At 36.8% G+C, this 20,722-nt stretch overlaps 2 protein-coding genes across 2 annotated transcripts in view; both read left to right on the top strand.

The window, feature by feature from the left end:
* The window catches only part of LOC105067186 (uncharacterized), a 123,784-nt gene that overhangs the window by 10,250 nt on the left and 92,812 nt on the right, over positions 1-20,722 (top strand). The window contains exon 2 of the transcript XR_012509340.1: positions 6,026-6,108. The gene's annotated coding sequence lies outside the window, so the exon portion shown is untranslated. The remainder of the gene's footprint in view (positions 1-6,025; positions 6,109-20,722) is intronic.
* Positions 6,126-9,294, top strand: LOC105067185 (vomeronasal type-1 receptor 4-like). The gene has a single exon (XM_074371043.1). The coding sequence runs from the start codon at positions 7,970-7,972 to the stop codon at positions 8,930-8,932; it is 963 nt and encodes a 320-aa protein (XP_074227144.1). The 5' UTR covers positions 6,126-7,969; the 3' UTR covers positions 8,933-9,294.

The following is a 20,722-nucleotide window of genomic DNA, read 5'->3' as shown; positions in this document are numbered from 1 at the left end:
CTTTCACCTCCTTGGTTAGATTTATTCCCAGATATTTTATTACTTTGGGTGCTGTTTTAAAGGGGATTGTTTCTTTACTTTCTTCTTCTGTTGATTTATCATTAGTGTAAAGAAATGCAACTGATTTTTGAACGTTAATTTTGTAACCTGTTACCTCGCTGAATTCTTCAATCAGCTCTAGTAGCTTTTGTGTGGACCTTTTAGGGTTTTCTATATATAGTAACATGTCATCAGCATATAATGACACTTTTACCTCTTCTTTTCCAATTTGGATCCCTTTTATTTCTTTCTCTTGCCTGACTGCTGTGGCTAGGACTTCCAGGACTATGTTGAATAGGAGTGGTGATAGTGGGCATCCTTGTCTTGTCCCAGATTTTAGTGGGAAGCTTTTGAGTTTTTCACCGTTGAGTACTATGCTGGCTGTAGGTTTGTCATATATAGCTTTTATTATGTTGAGATACGTTCCCTCTATACCCACTTTGGCGAGAGTTTTTATCATAAATGGGTGTTGAATTTTATCAAATGCTTTTTCTGCATCGATTGAGACGATCATGTGGTTTTTGTCCTTTCTCTTGTTGATGTGATGTATTACACTGATTGATTTGCATATGTTGAACCAGCCTTGTGTCCCTGGGATGAACCCCACTTGGTCATGATGTATAATCTTTTTTATGTGTTGTTGGATTCTATTTGCTAAAATTTTGGTGACGATTTTGGCGTCTATGTTCATCAGTGATATTGGCCTATAATTCTCTTTTTTTGTAGTGTCTTTGCCTGGTTTTGGTATCAGGGTGATGGTGGCTTCATAGAATGAGTTTGGGAGTAATCCCTCCTTTTCAATCGTCTGGAAGAGTTTGAGAAGGACTGGTATGAGTTCTTCTTTGTATGTTTGGTAGAATTCCCCGGTGAAGCCGTCCGGTCCTGGACTTTTATTTGTAGGGAGGTTTTTAATTGCTATTTCTATTTCCTTTCTAGTGATCGGATTGTTCAAGTGTTCAGATTCTTCTTGATTCAGTTTTGGTGGACAGTATGTTTCCAGAAACTTGTCCATCTCCTCTAGGTTATCCAGTTTGGTTCCATATAGTTTTTCATAATATTCTTGTATGATATTCTGTATTTCTATTTTGTTTGTTGTAATTTCTCCATTTTCCTTTCTTATTTTGCTAATTTGTGCTCTCTCTTTTTTCTTTGTGAGTTTGGCCAGAGGTTTGTCGATTTTATTTACTTTTTCAAAAAACCAGCTTTTGGTTTGGTTGATTTTTTCTATGGTCTTGTTAATCTCTATTGTATTTAATTCCTCTCTGATCTTTATTATTTCCTTCCTTCTGCTGCTTTTTGGGGCTTTTTGTTCTTCTTTTTCTAATTCATTCAGGTGGTGGGTTAAATTGTTTATTTGAGATTGTTCTTCTTTTTTGAGGAAGGCCTGTATCGCTATAAACTTCCCTCTTAGCACTGCCTTTGCTGTGTCCCATAGGTTTTGAGTGGTTGTGCTTTCATTATCATTTGTCTCAAGGTATTTTTTAATTTCAGCTTTCATTTCCTCATTGATCCATTGTTTTTTCAGTAACATATTGTTTAATCTCCATGCTTTCCTTTTTTTCTCCTTTGTTTCTCTGTTGTTGATTTCCAGTTTCATGGCATTGTGGTCAGTAAAGATGCTTGAGATAATTTCTATCTTCTTAAAATTGTTGAGGTTTCTTTTGTGCCCAAGTACATGATTGATCCTGGAAAATGTTCCATGTGCACTTGAAAATAATGTATATCCTATTTTTGGGGGGTGTAATGCTCTGACAATATCCACCAAATCTAATTTTTCTATTGTAGTATTTAATTTCTCTGTTGCCTTGTTTATTTTCTGTCTGGAAAATCTGTCTAGTGATGTTAATGCAGTGTCAAAATCTCCAACTATGATTGTATTCCCATCAATATCCCCCTTTATCTCTGTTAGTGATTCTTGTATGTACTTAGGTGCTCCTATATTGGGTGCATATATATTAACGAGTGTAATATCCTCATCATGTATCACTCCTTTAATCATTATAAAATGTCCTTCTTTATCTTTCTTTATGGCCTTTGTTTTAAAGTCTATTTTGTCTGAAATCAGTACTGCAACACCTGCTTTTTTGGCTTTTCCATTTGCATAGAATATCCTTTTCCATCCTTTCACTCTCAATCTATATGTGTCCTTCTCCCTAAAGTGGGTCTCTTGTATGCAGCATATTGAAGGTTCTTGCTGTATTATCCAGTCTGCCACTCTGTGTCTTTTGACTGGAGCATTTAGTCCATTAACATTTATAGTAATTAATGATAGATGTGTGTTTATTGCCATTTTGAACTTATCTTTGCAGTTGAATTGGTATATCCTCTTTGTTCCTTTCTTCTTCCTTTTGTGGTTTGGTAATTTTCCTTTGTATTATCATGGATTTTATTTAAGTTTTGTGACTCCTTTGTAAATTTTTGGCTTGTGGTTACCCTTTTTTGTAAATCTATTAACCCATTACTATAACTGTTTTTATTAAACTGATGGTAACATGATCTCAAACCCATCCTACTGTTAAAAAAAATTAAAAAAGAAAGAAAAAAAATTCTATATTTCCCTGCCTCCCTCTCCCACTCTCAGTGATTTGTATGTCTTGTTTTATAATTTCATGTTTCCTTTATTTGTAATTCATGAGTTATCACCTTTCCAGTTGTGTGTTTCTCATTTCTGTAGCATCCTGCTGCTTTTCTATTTAGAATAGCCCTTTCAATATTTCTTTTAGCATGGGTTTAGTGTTGCTAAACTCCTGCAGCTTTTTTTTGTCTGTGAAACTCTTTATTTCTCCTTCTATCCTCAAGGATAGCCTTGCTGGATAAAGGATCCTAGGCTGCATCTTTTTTTCATTCAGGGCTTTGAATATATCTTGCCACTCCCTTCTGGCCTGTAGTGTTTGTGTAGAGAAATCAGCTGAGAGCCTTATGGGGGTTCCCTTGTAACTTACTCTTTGCTTTTCTCTTGATGCTTTTAGAATCATTTCTTTATCCTTGACTCTGGCCATCTTGATTATGATATGTCTTGGTGTGGGTCTGTTTGGGTTCTTCCTGTTTGGGACCCTCTGAGCTTCCTGTACTTGGATATCTGATTCCTTCTTTAAGTTTGGGACGTTTTCAGTCATGATTTCTTCAAAAACCTTTTCAATCCCCTTTGATCTTTATTCTCCTTCTGGGACCCCTATTATGCGAAGATTGGGACTCTTTATATTATCCCATAGGTCCCTTATGCTATTTTCATTACTTTTTATTTGCTTCTCTTGTAGTTCTTCTGAATGGGTGCTTTCTATTGCCCTGTCTTCTAGATCACTAATTCGTTCCTCTGCATTATCTAGTCGGCTTTGCACAGCTATTAGATCATTCCTCATCTCTGTCAATGTGTTTACCCATTCTACTTGGCTCTTCTTTATAGCTTCAGTTTCATTTTTGACATATTTTATATCTCTAAACACTATCTCTTTTAATTCCTTCAGCAATTCGATCACTCCTTTTTTGAAATCTTGATCTAGTAGGCTATCAATGTCTGTTTCGTTGATCGTTCTTTCAGGGGATTTCTCTTGTTCTTTTAATTGGGAAAGGTTTTTCTGCTTCTTCATCTTGCTCATACCTCTTTGGCACTGTGGTTTATGGAGTATCAGTTGTTTATTTTGGTCCTTAAGGATTTTATCTATCTGATGCCTATTTAGGAATAGAACTTAGGAAAAAAAGAAAAAAAAATAAGAGAGAGAGAGAGAAAGAATTTTAAAAGAAGGGAGAAAGAGGGTTTGAAAACTGTATAATGAATAATAGAAGAGTGAGTTGAAGCAGAGTATTAATCGGGTTGAGACGTCCTTTTAAAACCTTTACAAAAAAAGGGTGGGGGGAGATGAATTTGAAACCTGTGTCTAATCAATAACAGGACATCAAAACCCAAGAGAAATAGAAATGAATTAAGAAGTAAAGATTAAGAGAGTAATAGAAAATAGAACAGGTAAAAACAGATTTAAAAAAAAAAGGGGGGGGGGTTGTCGGTGTTCTCCTGGAGTCTGTGTGCTTTTAATGTGAAGTCTTTCTGTCTTCGTCCTGTTTTGGAAGCTCAGCTTGCTGTTTTCAGAGGCCCTCCGTTGGCGCCCTCTTCTGTGCTGCTCCCAGCACCTGTCGGCAAGCAGATCGCGCCTCCTCCTAACTCTGGGTCAGGTGCAGCTCTCTGCTGTGGGCGGGCGGGTCGCTGCCCCTCCGGATGCCGCAGTCAGATGTTGCAGACTGGCCAGGTAGGAGGGCGGGTCGTGCCCCCTCCCAGCACCTCGGTCAGGGGCTGTGTTCCTGCCCGAAAGGCGGGGGGGGGGGCCGCTCTCCCTCTACCTGCGTGGCCGGTAGTTCCGCTCTCTGTGCGGCTGCGTGCTCCACCCTGGTCGGCGCTCCGCGGGTGGGCTCGGGGAAGACCGAGGGACAGCCCTGTCCCTGCTCCAAGCCAGAACCCAGCTCCTTGTTTGTCTTTGTGGAGCAAGTTCTCTGAGGGACCAGGATGAAAGGATCCTATCTGCCCCGGGCTGCAGGCCAGTCTCAGTCTGGCCTTTGAGGCTGCTAAGCCCTTCGGTGCGGATGCAGGTTTTGCCCCCGCCCCCGCCTGGGTGCTCAGCGCGGAGGATATGGCGGCTGTGCCTAAGCCCCGCCTCGCTTCCCCCGAAAACTTTCCGTGGGTTTTCAGAGATGGGGGTGTGCACCCTTCCCCCGAGAGCACCTCAACCTTGCTGTTTTATGGAGGGCCCAGGTTGTTCTGCCCTGTGCACCCACAGCCACGGCGCGCAGCCCCTTGCGTTCCCCCGGGGCTGCCTCCATGCAGCCACTTCCGTCCTCCGCCCGGCTTGTGCAGCCTGGCCCTGCCCGCGGCTGCCGGCCCACGTCTCAGGCTGGGTGTCGGGGGGACGCTCTGTGCCCGTTTAACTTAGTTCTGTTAGTCAAGGGCTGCTCTGAACAGATCCAAGCCTCGGTGGCTCCCCCTCTGTCCTGCTGGTCTCTCAGTTGGAGAGGGGAGACCCAGCGAGCGAGCGCCAGTCCTCCTTTTCCGCCCCCTCCCCGCGGGACCCGTCCCGCGCTGCTTTGCCTTTTGTTCTTCCTTTTCTCCTACCAGATTTTTGGCGTGTTTATCTTTTGAAAAGGGCGATGTTCTGTCGGAGTTCCACAGGTGCTCTGGTTGGCTGAGTGGGTCTGTAGATGTGGGTCTTGGTGTATTTGTGGGAGAGGGTGATTGTGGGAGAGGGTGACCTGCGAGCGTCCTTCTACTCCACCATCTTCTCCCGGAAATCCTATGGGGTGTTTTTGTTTTTGTTTTTTTTTTTTTTTTTGGTCGCTGCCTTTTAAAATTTCCTCTTTGATCTATATCATTTCCTATGTCTGCTGACTCTCACAGTTTGCTCTTCTTTTTCTAATTCCTTTAGATGGCAGGTTAGGTTTTATTTATTTTTTGTTGTTGGAAGGTAATTAGCTTTACTTATTTTTTAGTGGAGGTACTGGGGATTGAACCCAGGACCTTGTGCATGCTAAACATGCACTCTACCACTAAACTATACCCTCCTCCTCTAGGTTAGGTTTTATTGATGGTTAAGTTCAGTGGTTTTAAGGTTAGGAAGGCACTAGTTTTAAGACAGAGGAATATCCAAGGAAGTGAAGAATCCAGACAGACACATGTAGTTTGTTCCAATCCCTTTGTGTGTGATTTCAGCATTTCCTACTCTCCTCCATCTAAGACCCTGTTTGCCCTTCGGGGATCATGGAAAAGAAAATGCCTCTCAAAAACAATCCACTTGTCTCCTAAGGGGGACTTCCTAGAAACTTGTAATTGTTCTTTGTAATTAACAACTGAGAGAAAAGTTTTCAGAAATGTTCTCAGGTCCCAAGCCTCCACTCCCATTACTGTTACAGGTGAAATGATAATTGCAGTCCTGAGGGGAGAGGAGGACAGGACACGGACTCACAAACCCATATATCAGGCTGTGACTGCCTCCTTCCCACACAGGTACTGGCTGTAAAGCCCATCTCATTGAGCCAATTGTCTTGGCAGCAGGAAGGAGTTTGGTATTTTCTATCTTATTCAGACAGGTGAGTCTGTAAAGGAAAATCAGATCAAGATTCCAGGTAAGTGATCATATCAGAAAAAAGCAACCTTCTCTTAATAATCTGATTCAGTGCCAACACCTTTGAGTCAAATTAAATAATTCTTAGGCCCAAGCTGAGCCTGTAAAGAAGGGTCCTAGAACCTGTATCAATTCCTGAAGGCTCCTCATGCAATTTAACGCAGTCCTCGTGACAGTGATTGTTGTAGCTGAATCCAAGTGCTAATAAAATCTGATTTTTAACATGCTTGAAAATATAGTTGTCAGATTAGTCTGCCCTTGAGTCTACTTTATAGGCATTACAAAGACTGAAAGTTCAGGATTGCTAGAGGTGCACCAGTAATACTTCCAGATTTGTGATAAACACTATGATGTGTCTGCAGAAATCATCTAATTCTGTGCAGAAAGTGCATCCACATGGAAATGGCTTGAATAGAAAGGTTTTCTCTAAGTCTGGATGTTAACAGAGACAGTAATTGGGTCTCCACTGAAAACATCCATAGTCTGTTGATCATGCTGAGGCTATCTTCACTCTTAAAAGTTAGGAAATGAACAGTTAAAGAAACATGATAATTATGAGTCTCAACCAGTACTGTCAGTCACATATGTTTCCATCCACTTTAAAAGACAGTGTACTATCAATCCAAAAATCTATTATTTCAATTTATAAAATGCATAAGAATACATGCCTTGCAGGTGCTGTTTTGCATATGTGTCTTGTAGGTCAGTATCATTTGCAAATTTCTTTTCATTGCTAAAATTGTCACTGAACCCTGGCATTAACAAACAGGTAAGTATATCATTGGACAATAATAACTTTATTTTGCCTCACACTGTTTTATCGTGTATTAGCATTTTATGTCCCAGAGTGTATGGCATTACATGTGATTATTCAATAATTTCTGTAATTCATGCTCTTTCAGTTGGCTTTCTGAAACAAAAGCAGGGGGTCCTAATATCAAGCCACCACATCTTCATTACATTAACTTGTCATGGGGCAGGTTGCTGCTGTGCAGTAGTGCCTACAGTGCAAGTACATGTATTAAAATATCTAAAGCTTTATTCATAATGTATAGTTCCCTATAGAATCAAACTATACAAATAAGTGGAATCTTGTTATAATAAAAGTTATAAAATACCACAAGTCTAAAATCAAACAAAAAGTTGTGAAATCAAAACTGAATATATATATTTTTCAGATTATACTTAGAATTTATTTATTCACTTTTTAGTGCAAAAGTGTTCTTTTTTATTTTTTAATTTTATTTTATTGATTTATAGTCAGTTTACAATGTTGCGTCAATTTCCAGTGTCAAGCACAATTTCTCATTTATACATGAACATGCACATACTCATTGTCCTATTCTTTTTCACTGTGAGCTACCACAAAAAAAAAACCAACTAAAAATAGATGTAGATTAGTATATGAAGACACCTAACTAGCTTTTTGGCAGAGCATGGTGGTTCAATGCATTGTTTCTAACTTCCCAGTGGGTTTCAGTCCTTGTTCTGCACTAAGCAGCAGATACTGAGAAATCCTTACCCTCCTTGTTTGTATATTAACCTCTGTATAGTTAAAGACATGGAAGTGCCTACCTCAAAGATTTGTGGAGAATGAAGAGGGGATCACATGGAGTGCCTTCAGTGATTATGTTTACATACAACTGCTCTTTATATGTTATACATTCAACCCTTGGAAAGCTGCTAGTAACAGAAAAACATGAAGTAAAATTTTTTAAGTGGGAACTAATGGTAAGTGGGGACGATTGGATTCAGCCGACATGATACGTGTAGCTCACACCTCATGTTCCCGTGCAGGACGGTGTGACTCACAGTATCAGTGACTGATGTCTGAGAGGATGGACAGCAGGGATGTGACAACAGACGTGATCAACATGATCATCTTAACACAGGCCGTGGTTGGCACCCTGGGGAATTTCTCACTTCTTTGCCATTATACCATCCTGTACATCACTGGCTACAGGTTAAGGTCCACAGATTTGATAATTAAGCACCTGATTGTAGCCAACTTCCTTGTCCTCCTCTGTAAAGGCGTCCCCCACACAATGGCAGCGTTTGGGTGGAAACAATTCCCCAGTGATGCTGAATGCAAACTATTTATGTATCTTCACAGAGTGGGGAGGGGAGTGTCCATTGCTAGCATCTGCCTCTTGAGTGTCTTTCAGGTGATTGTGGTCAATCCCACGAAGTCCAGGTGGGCAGAGCTTAAAGTAAAAGCTCCCAGGTACATTGGTCCCTCTATTTCCCTGTGTTGGATCCTGCAAATGTTGGTAAACATCAATTTCCTTATCTTTATACGTGGCAAAGGGAGCGACAAAAACATCACAGACTACAAGGATTTCGGATACTATTTTTCCATTCGTCATGACAAAACGAAAGATGTGTTATTTGCAGTATTGCTTTCGTTCCCTGATGTTTCATGTTTGGGGCTCATGCTCTGGGCCAGCGGCTCCATGGTTTTCATCCTGCACAGGCATAAGAAGAGGGTGCAACACATTCATAGGACCAGCACCTCCACCGGATCCTCCCCTGAGTCCAAAGCTACTAAAACAATTCTTCTTCTGGTGAGCACCTTTGTCTACTTCTACACTCTTTCCTCTATCTTTCAAGTTGTATTGGCGCTTTTGGATAATCTCAGCTGGTTCCTTGTGAGCGGCACTGCCAGCATTGCTGCATGCTTCCCAACTGTCAGCCCCTTTCTGCTCATGAGCCGTGATTCCAGTGTACACAGCCTCTACTTTGCCTGGATAAGGAATGCAAAATCTCCTACTTCTATGAGAAACATGTAAACTTCATTTATTTCCATAATGTAGCATTGTCAAATAATTAATTACTTCATTCACCCTGAGAATCTTAATTAAACTTTTGAATCTGAAGAAAATAGTATACTGGAAATGCTGAGCATCTTCCTGAAAATGAACAATTGTAATAGTATTGTCTGGAAATGTAAGTATCTTCTAAATAATTGTGTCTTTGCAGTTTTTCAAATTCTTGTAGAAAAGGAATTCAGAACTATGGAATAATAGATACCAGGTTGAAATCATCTGCACATTATGAAGTCTTCAAGTCTGTAGCTTTCAATCTAACAGAATAGGTTTCCCAGAAATAAAATAGGCATGGACTTATAAATAAAAGTATGCATGAAAATGGATCCATGTATTCAGTGGTCATTAATACAGTTGAAGAAATTAATGTCTACACAGAATAAAGAATAGCTTGTGCAGGTGGAGGTCAAATCTGTCTCACACAGGAGGGCATTTGTAAGCCAGTTATAAGTTTTATAGATAACATCCTTAGAGAGATGGCGGTATTCATTGGGAATATGATGTTTTGCTGAGAGATAAGCACATTTAAATATTTTCATGTAGAAATGGCTAGTTTGAAGTGAAATGCAGTAAAAAAAAAAAAAAAACTGGGGGAGGACACAAAAACAAAATACTTTAAGCTTTTATTTTCCAGTGGGAATATATTTGATGTATAATATTGTATGAATTTAAAGTGCATAACATGCTAATATTTGGGTAGTGTATATTTTGTTTGCCATTGTACACATAATTATCACCTCTATTACATTACATAATTATCCTTTGAAATTAATATTATTTGCCTTTACACTTGATTTACAATGTTATATTAGTTTCAGGTACACAGAATAGTGATTAAGTATAGATCTATATTTATATAGATCATGCTTTGCTTGAATTCATTATAAAATACTCACTCTATTCCCTGTCATGTAAAGTATGTCTTTATAGCTTATTTATTTTACACATAGTAGTTTGTTACTTTAAATCCTTACATTATCTTGGCCCTCTCCTTTTCTGTCCCCACTGACAATGACTAGTTTCTTCTCTATATCTGTGAGTTTGCTCCCGTTTTGTTATATTCATCCATTTTGTTATTTTTGTTTTAAATTCAACTTATAGGTGATAACATACAGCGCTTGTCTTTGTCTGATTTCACTAAGCATAATACTCTCCACGTCTGTCTACATTGTTGCAAATGTAAATATTCTACCATATAAAAAAATATATATGTATACACACCACATATTTTTCATTCATCTGTTGATGGATATATAAGTTGCCTCCATGCCTTAGCTATTATAAATGAGCTCCTATGAATATTGAGGTGCATGGATGTATCTTTTTGATTTTGTGTTTTCATTTTCTTTGGATATATACCCAGGAGTCAAAATGCTGCATCATATGGTAGTTCTGTTTTTAGTTTTTGAGTAATTTCCATACTGTTTTACATAGTGGTGACCACAAGTTACACTCCCACCAACAACGTACTTGGGTTCCTCTTTCTGCACATCCTCACCAATGCTTGTTACTTGTGGTCATTTTGATGATAGCTGTTCAGACAGGTGTGAGGTGATGTCTCCTTGTGATTTTGATTTGCATTTCTCTGATGAGTATTGATATTGAGTACATTTTCATGTGCATGTTGGCCGTCAGTTTGTCCTCTTTAAAAAAATGTCTATTCATGATTTATACCCATTTTTATTGGATTGTTTGTTTTTTGCTGTTGAGTTGTATTAGCTGTATATATATTTTGTATATTAATTTCCTATGAGTCATATCATTTGAAAATACTGTCTGGGATTCAGTAGGTTGCCTTTTTGCATTATTGATGGTATCCTTTGCTATGCAAAAGGTTTTAAGTTCAATTAGGTCCCATTTATTTATTTTAGCTTTTGTTTGCTTTGCATGAGAAGACAGATCCAAAAACATATTGCTACAATTTCTGTCAAGAGGGTTCTGACTATGTTTTATGCTAGGAGTTTTATGGTTTCCAGTCTTGCACTTGGGTCTTTAATCCATTTTGAGTTTATTTTTGTATTTGATACGAGAAAATGTTCAAATAATTTATTTTTTTACATGTAGCTGTCCAGATTTCCCTATGGCACTTACTGAAGAGACTGTCTTTTTTCTGTTGTGTATTCTTGCCTCCTTTGTCATAGGTTAAATGACCACAGGTATGTGTAGCTATGTCTGGACTGGCGTTGATAGTCCATTCATCTATATGTCAGTTTTTCTGTCAGTGCCATTCTGTTTTGATGTCTGTAGCGTTGTCATATATACTCTGAAGTCAGGGAGCTTGATACCTCCAGCTTTGTATTTTTTCCTTTTAGTAACTTCAGCCATCCATGGTCTTTTGTGATTTCATATTAATTTTATGATTTTTGTTCTATTTGTGTAACAAATTCATGGATATTTAGATAGGGAGTGCATTAAATCTGTAGGTTTGTTTGGGTAGTATGGTCAGTTTAACAATATTAATTCTTCCCATTCATGAACACAGGATATCTTTCCGTTTCTTTGTATCATCTTCAATTTCCTTCATCAATTTTGGATTTCAGAGTACAGATTTTCCACCTCCTTGGTTAAGTTTATTCCTAGGTATTTTATTCTTTTTAAGGTGATTTTAAACAGGCTTGAGTTCTTAATCTCCCTTTCTGATAGTTCATTATTAATGCATAGAAAAGTAATAGATTTTTATTTATTAATCTTGGGTTCTGCAACTTTACTGAATTCCTGTATTAGTTTTCTGGTGGGGACTTTAGGGTTTTCTGTATATAATATCATGTCTCTGCAAATAGTGACAGTTGTAGTTCTTCCCTTCCAATATATTGCTTTTTATTTCATTTCCTTGTCTAAATGCCATAGCTACAACTTCAAATACTATGTAAAATAGAAATGACAAGAGTGGGCATCCTTGTCTTTTTCCTGATTTTAGAGAAAAATCTTTCAGATTTTCACCATTGAGTATGAGGTTAGCTTGGGGGTGGTTGGTCATAAATCGCTTTAATTATGCTGAGATATGTTGCTGTCTTACCGACTTGAATGAGAGTTTTTATCATGACTGTATGTTGAAATTTGTCAAATGCTTTATCTGCTTCTATTGAGATGATTATGTGATTTTCATTCCTCCTTTTGTTAATATGGTGTATCACATTGTTTGATTTGTGAATTTTGCACCACCTTGCATCTCTCAAAAAATGCCCCTTATTAATTGTTTATGGTCCTTCTTCTATATTGTTTGTTAATATTTTTGAGGATTTTTCAAGTGTATTGATCAAGATACTGGTCTATAATTTTCTTTTTTTAGTAGTACCTTTTTCCAATATTGGTAACAGGGTAATGCTAGCCTCATAGAATAAATTGGGGAGTCTTTCTTCAATTTGTGAATTATTTTGACAAAAATAGGTATTACCTTTGCTTTATACATTTGATAGAACTCCATGAGAAGTTTTCCCATCCTGGACTTTGTCTGCTGGTAGTTTTTTATTACTAATTTTATTTTACTACTAGCAAATAGTCTGTTCACATTCCCTCTTTTTTCCTGATTCAGTCTTAGAATATTGTATGTTTCTAGAACTTTATCCATTTCTCCTAGGTTGTCCAGTTTGAGTGTGCATAATTTTTCATTGGACCGTATTGATTTTTTGTATTGCAGTAGTGTCAGCTGTCATTTCTCCTCTTTTATTTCTTCTGTTGTTTCTTTGGGTTCCACCCCCCCCCTTTTTTTTTTTTTTTTGATGAGTCTCTCTAAAGTTTATCAACTTTGTTTATCTTTTCAAAAAACCAGATCTTGGTTTCATTTACCAATTCGATTGGCATTTTTGGTCTCTAGATTTTAAAATTTTCTCTTTGATCTGTCATTTCCTTCTGTCTGCTGACTTTGGGTCTTGCTCTTCTTTTTCTCATTCCGGGAGATGGTGTGTTAAGAATTTTTTGAGATTTTTTCCTTTTTTGTAAGGTAAGCCTGTATCACTATAAACATGCCTTGGAGAAATGCTCTTGCTGTCTCTGATTAATTTGGAAAGTTTTGTTTTTACTCTCTTTTACCTCATGATAGATCTGATTTTGTCTTTGATTTCTTTACTAACCCTCTGTTTTTCAGTATGTTGTTTAGTCTCCACATAACTGTTCTTTTCCTGTTTTTCTTTCTGCAATTGATGTTTTATTTCATACTGCAGTCGTCAAAAAACATTCTTTATATAATTTCTATCCACTTAAATTTGTTGAGCCTAGTTTTGTGGCCTAGAACATGATGTGTTTCGGAGAATATTTCTTGTGCATTTAAAAAATATATATTCTGTAGAGCATTCTCCAACACCATATACAAAAATAAACTCAAAATGAATTAAAGACATGAATGGAAGACCAGATGTTATAGAAATCCTAGGAGAAAACACACAACCAGAATGGTCTTTGACATAAATTACAGCAATATATTTTTTGGATTCATGTCCAAGAGTAATGGAAATAAAAGGCGAAATAAACAGATGGAACCTAAACTGGAAAGCTTTTGCACAGCAAAGGAAACCATACATGAATGAAAAAGACAACCTAGGGAATGGAAGAAAATATTTGCAAATGAAGTGACCAATAACAGATTCGTTTACAAAATATACAAACAGCACATGCAGCTTACTATCAAAACAAAAACAACCCAATCAAAAATGGGCAGATGATCTAAATAAACTTTTCTCCAAAGAAGATATCCTGATGTCCAACAGGCATATGCAAACATGCTCAGTACCACTGATTACTAGAGACATGCAAGATCAAAACTACAGTGAGCCTTCATTTCACATCAGTCAAAATTTACATCGTAAGAAAAAGTCTATAAATAATAAATGCTGTAGAGGGTGTGGGAAAAAAGGTACCTTCCTATAGTATTAGTGGAAATGCAGTTTTATGCAGCCATTATAGAAAACAGTATGGAGATCCCTTAAAAAAACTAAAGACCGACTTACCATATGATGCAGTAATTCCAACCATGAGCATATATCCAAAGAAAACTCTAATTTGAAGAGCTACATGCACCCCAGTGTTCATAGCAGCACTACTTACAATAGGAAAGACATGGAGACAGCCTAAATGTCCATGAACTGATGAATGAATATGGAAGACATGGTATATATACACAATGAAATATTATTGAGTCATGAAAAAGAATGAAATATTGCTATTTGCAACAACATGGATGTACCTAGAGATTCTCATACTGAGTGAAGTATGTCAGAGAAAGGCAGTTATCATATATTTATAATATACATCTGAATCACTTTCCTGTATATCTCAAATCAACACAATAATGTAAATTAATTATGTTTCAAATTTTAAAAGGTTTTTAATTCTGTTCTTTTGGATGTAATGTCCTGCAGATATCCGATAAGTACATCTGCTCTACTGTGATACTTAAGATCACTGTTGCCTTATGGATATGCTGTCTGGATGATCTGTTCTTTTTTTTTTTTAATTTATTCTGTTTTTATTATATGCAGTTTCTTTTCTTTTTTTAAAATTTTTAACTTGAGTAATAGTCATTTTACAATCTTGTGTCAAATTTCAGTGTAGAGGACAATTTTTCAGTTATACATGAACATACATATATTCATTGTCACTTTTTTTTTTTTTTGCTGTGAGCTACCAGAAGATCTTGTATATATTTCCCTGTGCTATACAGAAGAATCTTGTTTATCTGTTCTACATTTTGAAATCCCAGTCTATCCCTTCCCACCCCCCCGCCCCCTTGTCAACCACAAGTTTGTATTCTATGTCTGTGAGTCTGTTTCTGTCTTGTATTTATGGGTTTTTTTTTTTTTTTTAGATTCCACATATGAGTGATCTCATATGGTATTTTTCTTTTTCTTTCTGGCTTAATTCACTTAGAATGACATTCTCCAACAGCATACATGTTGCTGCAAATGGTGTTATGTTGTTCGTTTTTATGGCTGAATAGTATTCCATTGTATAAATATACCACTTCTTTATCCAGTCATCTGTTGATGGACATTTAGGCTGTTTCCATGTCTTGGCTATTGTAAATAGTGCTGCTGTGAACATTGGGGTGCAGGTGTCATCCTGAAGTAGGGTTCCTTCTGGATATAAGCCCAGGGGCGGGATTCCTGGGTCATATGGTAAGTCTATTCCTAGTCTTTTGAGGAATCTCCATACTGTTTTTCACAGTGGCTGCACCAAACTGCATTCCCACCAGCAGTCTAGGAGGGTTCCCCTTTCTCCACAGCCTCTCCAGCATTTGTTGTTTGTGGATTTTTGAATGATGGCCATTCTGACTGGTGTGAGGTGATACCTCATGGTAGTTTTGATTTGCATTTCTCTGATAATTAGTGATACTGGGCATTTTTTCATGTGCCTATTGATCATTTGTATGTCTTCCTTGGAGAGTTGCTTGTTCAGGTCTTTTGCCCATCTTTGGATTGGGCTGTTTGGTTGTTTCTTATTAAGTCATATGAGCTGCTTATATATGCTGGAGATCAAGCCTTTGTCGGTTCCATTTGCAAAAATTTTCTCCCATTTCGTAGGTTGTCTTTTTGTTTTACTTATGGTTTCCTTTGCTGTGCAGAAGCCTGTAAGTTTCATTAGGTCCCATTTGTTTATTCTTGCTTTTATTTCTTCTAGGAGAAAATTTTTGAGATGTATGTCAGATAATGTTTTGCCTATGTTTTCTTCTAGGAGGTTTATTGTATCTTGTCTTATGTGTAAGTCTTTGATCCATTTTGAGTTGATTTTTGTGTATGGTGTAAGGGAGTGTTCTAGCTTCATTGATTTACATGCTGCTGTCCAGTTTTCCCAACACCATTTGCTGAAGAGATTGTCTCTATTCCATTGTATATTCTTGCCTCCTTTGTCAAAGATGAGTTGACCAAAAGTTTGTGGGTTCATTTCTGGGCTCTCTATTCTGTTCCATTGGTCGATATGTCTGTTTTGGTACCAATACCATGCTGTCTTGATGACTGTAGCTCTATTGTATTGTCTGAAGTCTGGGAGAGTTATTCCTCCAGCCTTTCTTTCTCTTCAGTAGTGCTTTGGCAATTCTAGGTCTTTGATGGTTCCATATAAATTTTATTATTTGTTCTAGTTCTGTGAAATATGTCCTGGGTAATTTGGTAGGGATTGCATTAAATCTGTAGATTGCCTTGGGCAGTGTGACCATTTTAACAATATTGATTCTCCCAATCCAGGAGCATGGGATATCTTTCCACTTTTTAAAGTCTTCTTTAATTTCCTTCATCAATGGTTTATAGTTTTCTGTGTATAATTCTTTCACCTCCTTGGTTAGATTTATTCCTAGGTATTTTATTACTTTGTGTGCTATTTTAAAGGGGATTGTTTCTTTAGTTTCTTTTTCTGTTGATTCCTCATTAGTGTAAAGAAATGGAACTGATTTTTGAATGTTAATCTTGTAACCTACTACCTGGCTGAATTCTTCCATCAGCTCTAGTAGTTTTTGTGTGGACCTTTTAGGGTTTTCTATATATAGTAACATGTCATTGGCATGTAGTGACTGGATGATCTGTTCTTTAATGTAAGTGGGGTGTTACTGTTCTTTTATCATTCTTGTGTTATTGTCAATTTCTCCCACTATGTGTATTAGTATTTTCTTTATATATTTAGTTGCTCCTGTATTGGGAGTAGAGATGTTAATATTTTAATGACCCCCTTATTTTATTGGTCACTTTATCATTATATAATGTTCTTCTGTGTATTTTCTCCTAGCCTTCATTTTAAATAAAACTAAAAACTGGTCCCTTAAAAGATAAATCAAATTGATAAATGTTTAACAAAGTAATCCAGAAACGTTTTCAGAACAAGGAGATAGGGTCCAAATAAAGAAAATCAGAAATGAGAGAGAAGTTATGCATGACACCGCTGACATACAAAAGTTGTGAGAGGTATTAAGGAACAATTTCGCACTTATAAAATGAATGGCTTCAAAGAGATGATAGTCATGTAGAAATGTACAGTTTCCAAGACTGAATCAAGAAGTGTTAAAAATATGGACAGACCAGTTACCAGTAAGGAACTTGAATTAGTGCCCATAAAACTTCCAGCTAGCAAATATTAGTGCCAGAAGCTTCAGAGGTGAATTCTACCAAATATTTAACAAAGAGTGGAAATCCATCCTTCTCAAGCTATTCCAAAGAAACTTAAAGAAGAAGAAACATTTATGAGTCACCCTATGAGGCTGATATTGACCTGATAGCAATACCAGACAAAAACACCCAGCTGACCTCCCATTAAAAAAGAGAAAACAGGCCAGTATCACTCATGAACATAGCTAAAAAGTCCTCAAGAAAATATTAGCAAACCAAATTCAGTGATACATTGAAAATATCATTCATCACGATCAATTCAGATTGATCCCAGGAGTGCAAGATGAGTTCAGTATCTGCCAGTCATTCAGTATGATGTACCACATCAACAAAGTTAAGAAAAAATCATATGATCATCACTGTAGATGCAGAAAAAGCTTTTGGAAAAAAATTACCTCTCATTCATGAAAAAAACCTTTCATGATAAAACCTTTCAATAAATTGTATAGAGAGGAACCATAACATAATAAAATATAATAATAATATGACAAGCCCACAAGAACATCACTCAGTGGTGTGAAATGAGTGCATTTCCTCTATGATCAGAAATAAGACTAGGATTCCAACCTCCACCAAGAGAAAATCAAGAAGGAAATAATAAAAATTAGTGTGCAAATAAATAGAGACTAAAAACGTAATAGAAAAGGTCAATCAAAGTAAGAGCTTGTTCTTTGAAAAAGTAAACAAGATCAACAAGCCTTTAAGACCCAGTAAGAAAAAAGAAGAGAAGTCTCTGATCAATAAAATAAACAAAAGAGAAGAAAAAACAAGAGATACACAGCAATACGAAGAATTACGAGAATATTATAAACATCTATACACCAACAGATTGGACAGCTTAAAAGAAATGGCCCAAATTTTAGACTTATACAACCTTCCAAGACTGAATAAGGAAGAAATAGAAAATCTGAATAGACTGATAACTAGTACAGTGATTGAAACAGTAACCAAACAGCTCCCCAAAACAAGTCCAGGACCAGATGACTTCACAAGATTTAATACCTAGCCTTCTGAAACTTCCAAAAAATTGAAGAGGAGGGAATGCTTGTGACCTCATTTGACAAGGCTGACATTGCACAGTTATTAAAATCAAAGAACAACACATAAAAAGTAAATTATAGGCCAAAATCTCTAATAAACATAGATGCAAAAATCCTCAACAAAATATTAGCAAAGTGAATACAGCCATACATTAAAAGGATCATATGGACCCAAGTTCAGTTTGGTAATAAATACATGTTGGGGGAAGAAGAGGGATGGAGCTGGGAATGAAGGAGGTGGCAGAGGGCATATTGGAGGCCACTGTTTGGTCCCCCATTTATTATTCCCAAATTTATGGTCAAATCATAGCAGTCATGAATTGTTTCTAATTTCAGCTCAGGGGAAAAACTCTTGCTTATACAAAATGCGCTGAAAATGGCTCCAATAGAATTTACAGGAAAAGAGGAATGCTAAAAATTTTGGTAAGAATTGGCTATTGAGTTAAATGTAATTTAAATTTTCATTGCACATCGATGGTTAAATATTTTGTGCTGTTTATGAAATAATGTCTTATCCTAAGGCCACAAAAATAGTCTTTTCTTGTTTTCCAAAAGCATAATTAGTTTACTTTATAGTTTAAATCAGCAACAATCCATTCAGAATTTATTTGTGTATGATGTGGATAGTTATTAAGGGTTTCCTTTTTTCCAGTATGGGTAGCAAATTCCAATTTACTGTAAAAGTGTGCATTTTTCTTTCTTTCCGTTTCTTGTTAGTTCTCATGAATTCACTCAGCTAAGACCACCGCATTCTTAAGGATCCCTTTCCATGAAATTTACTGAAAGTTGTCTCCATCTTTTCCTGCCTATTGAAGTCCTTGGCAATCTCATGGGAGCAGAGAAGTTACTCTTGAAAAATAAGAAGTTACTCTTTGTGTCAAAAATCTTCAGTGAGCCATTTTTCTTAGAAGAATGATTGTTACACTGATTTACAGGAGAACATACTGAATGACAGAATAGACTCCAAGGATGTGAAAACAGCAATAACGTTCTTCCAACAGGCAATGGTTGGAATCCTGGGCAATGTTTCTCTTCTTTACCATTATCTCTTCCTTAACACACTGAACATAGTCTGAGATCCATAGATTTGATTCTCAAGAAGCTGGTTATAGCCGATGTCTTGGTCATTCTCTCTAAAGGAATCCCCTAGAGAATGGCAGGTTTGCATTGAAATATTTTCTTAATTATTTTACATGCAAAAGTTTTTCTATTTCAAATTGCCCATTTTTGAATACTCTGTATCAGCTTCAGAATGTAAATACAGAGTGAACTATATTCTTTTTGAATTAGTGTTTTTGTTTCGTTCAAATACTGTATCCTGTGATAGTTCTACTTTTACTTTCTTAAGGACCCCCCATAGTGTTTTCCATAGTGACTGTACCAATTTACATTCCATGAACCTTGTGCAGGAGTTTACTTTTCTCCATACCCTTGCCAATATTTGCTTTGTAGACTTTTTGATGATAGGCATTCTGTCAGGTATGAAGTGATACTGTGTTTTTAATTTGCATTTCTCTGATGATTAGTGATGGTGAGCCTCATTTCATGTGTCTGCTGGCCATCTGTATATCTTTTGGGAAAATGTCTATTTAGGTTTTCTTTCTTTTTTGAATCGAGTTGGTGTTTTGTTAGTCAGTTATAAAGCATTTTATGTGTTTTGGGTATTAATCCCTCAACAGTCATATTATTTGCAAGTAAATTTCTTCCCATTCAGTAGATTGTCTTCATTAGTGTAGAGAAAAGCAACAAAGTTTTGTATATTAATCTTCGACCCAGCAACTTTAATGAATTCCTTTGTTCTGATAGTGTTCTTGTGGGGAATTTAGGGTTTCTACAGAGAGACAGACAGATCGATCGATCATCATGTCATCTGCAAAGAGTGACCATTTTATTTCCTTCCTTCCCATTTGCACGCCTGTCACTTTCTCTTGTCTGATTACTGTGGCAGGAACTTCCAATACTGTGATAGATAGAAGTGGTAAGAGTGGCATCCCTATCCTGTTCCTGATTTTAGAGGAAAGATTTCAGCTTTTCAACATTGAGTTTGATATTAGCTGTGGATTCATCATAAATGGCATTTTTATGTTGAGATATGTTGCCTATACCCACGCTGATGAGTGTTTTTATCATAAATGGATGTGGAATTGTGTCATATGCTTTTTCTGTATCTGTAGAGAGAATGATGTGATTTTTTCGCTCCTTTTGTTAATGTTGTGTATCACAGTGATTGATTTCTGTACATTGAATGAACCTTGCATCCCTGAAATAAGTTCCACATGATCATGGTTATGATCCTTTTGATATCTTGTTGAATTTGGCTAGCTAATATTTTGTTAAGGAGTTTAGCATGTATACTCATCAGCCATAGTGGCCTGTAATTCTTTGTGTGTATGCGTGTTGTATGTCTGATTTTGGTATCATGATAAAAGTTTCCTAGAATAAATTTGGGAATGTTTCATCGTCTTTAATTTTTGGAATAATTTGGTAAAGATTAAATAGTAGCTCTCCTTTATGTTTTGTAGAATTCCTCTGTGAAACCGTCAGCCCTGCACTTTTGTTTGTGGGGATTTTTAAAATTAAAACCTTAGTTTTGCTGCTGGTGATCTGTCTGTTCACATAATCTGTTT

The sequence above is a fragment of the Camelus bactrianus genome, chromosome 9 (assembly GCF_048773025.1).
Source record: "Camelus bactrianus isolate YW-2024 breed Bactrian camel chromosome 9, ASM4877302v1, whole genome shotgun sequence".
NCBI lineage: Eukaryota > Metazoa > Chordata > Mammalia > Artiodactyla > Camelidae > Camelus > Camelus bactrianus.
This window is presented reverse-complemented; position numbering and strand designations above follow the sequence as displayed.

Bases quoted from the DNA above. Each gene is read 5' to 3' on its own strand.
- LOC105067185 (XM_074371043.1), top strand. From the start codon at position 7,970: ATGTCTGAGAGGATGGACAGCAGGGATGTGACAACAGACGTGATCAAC.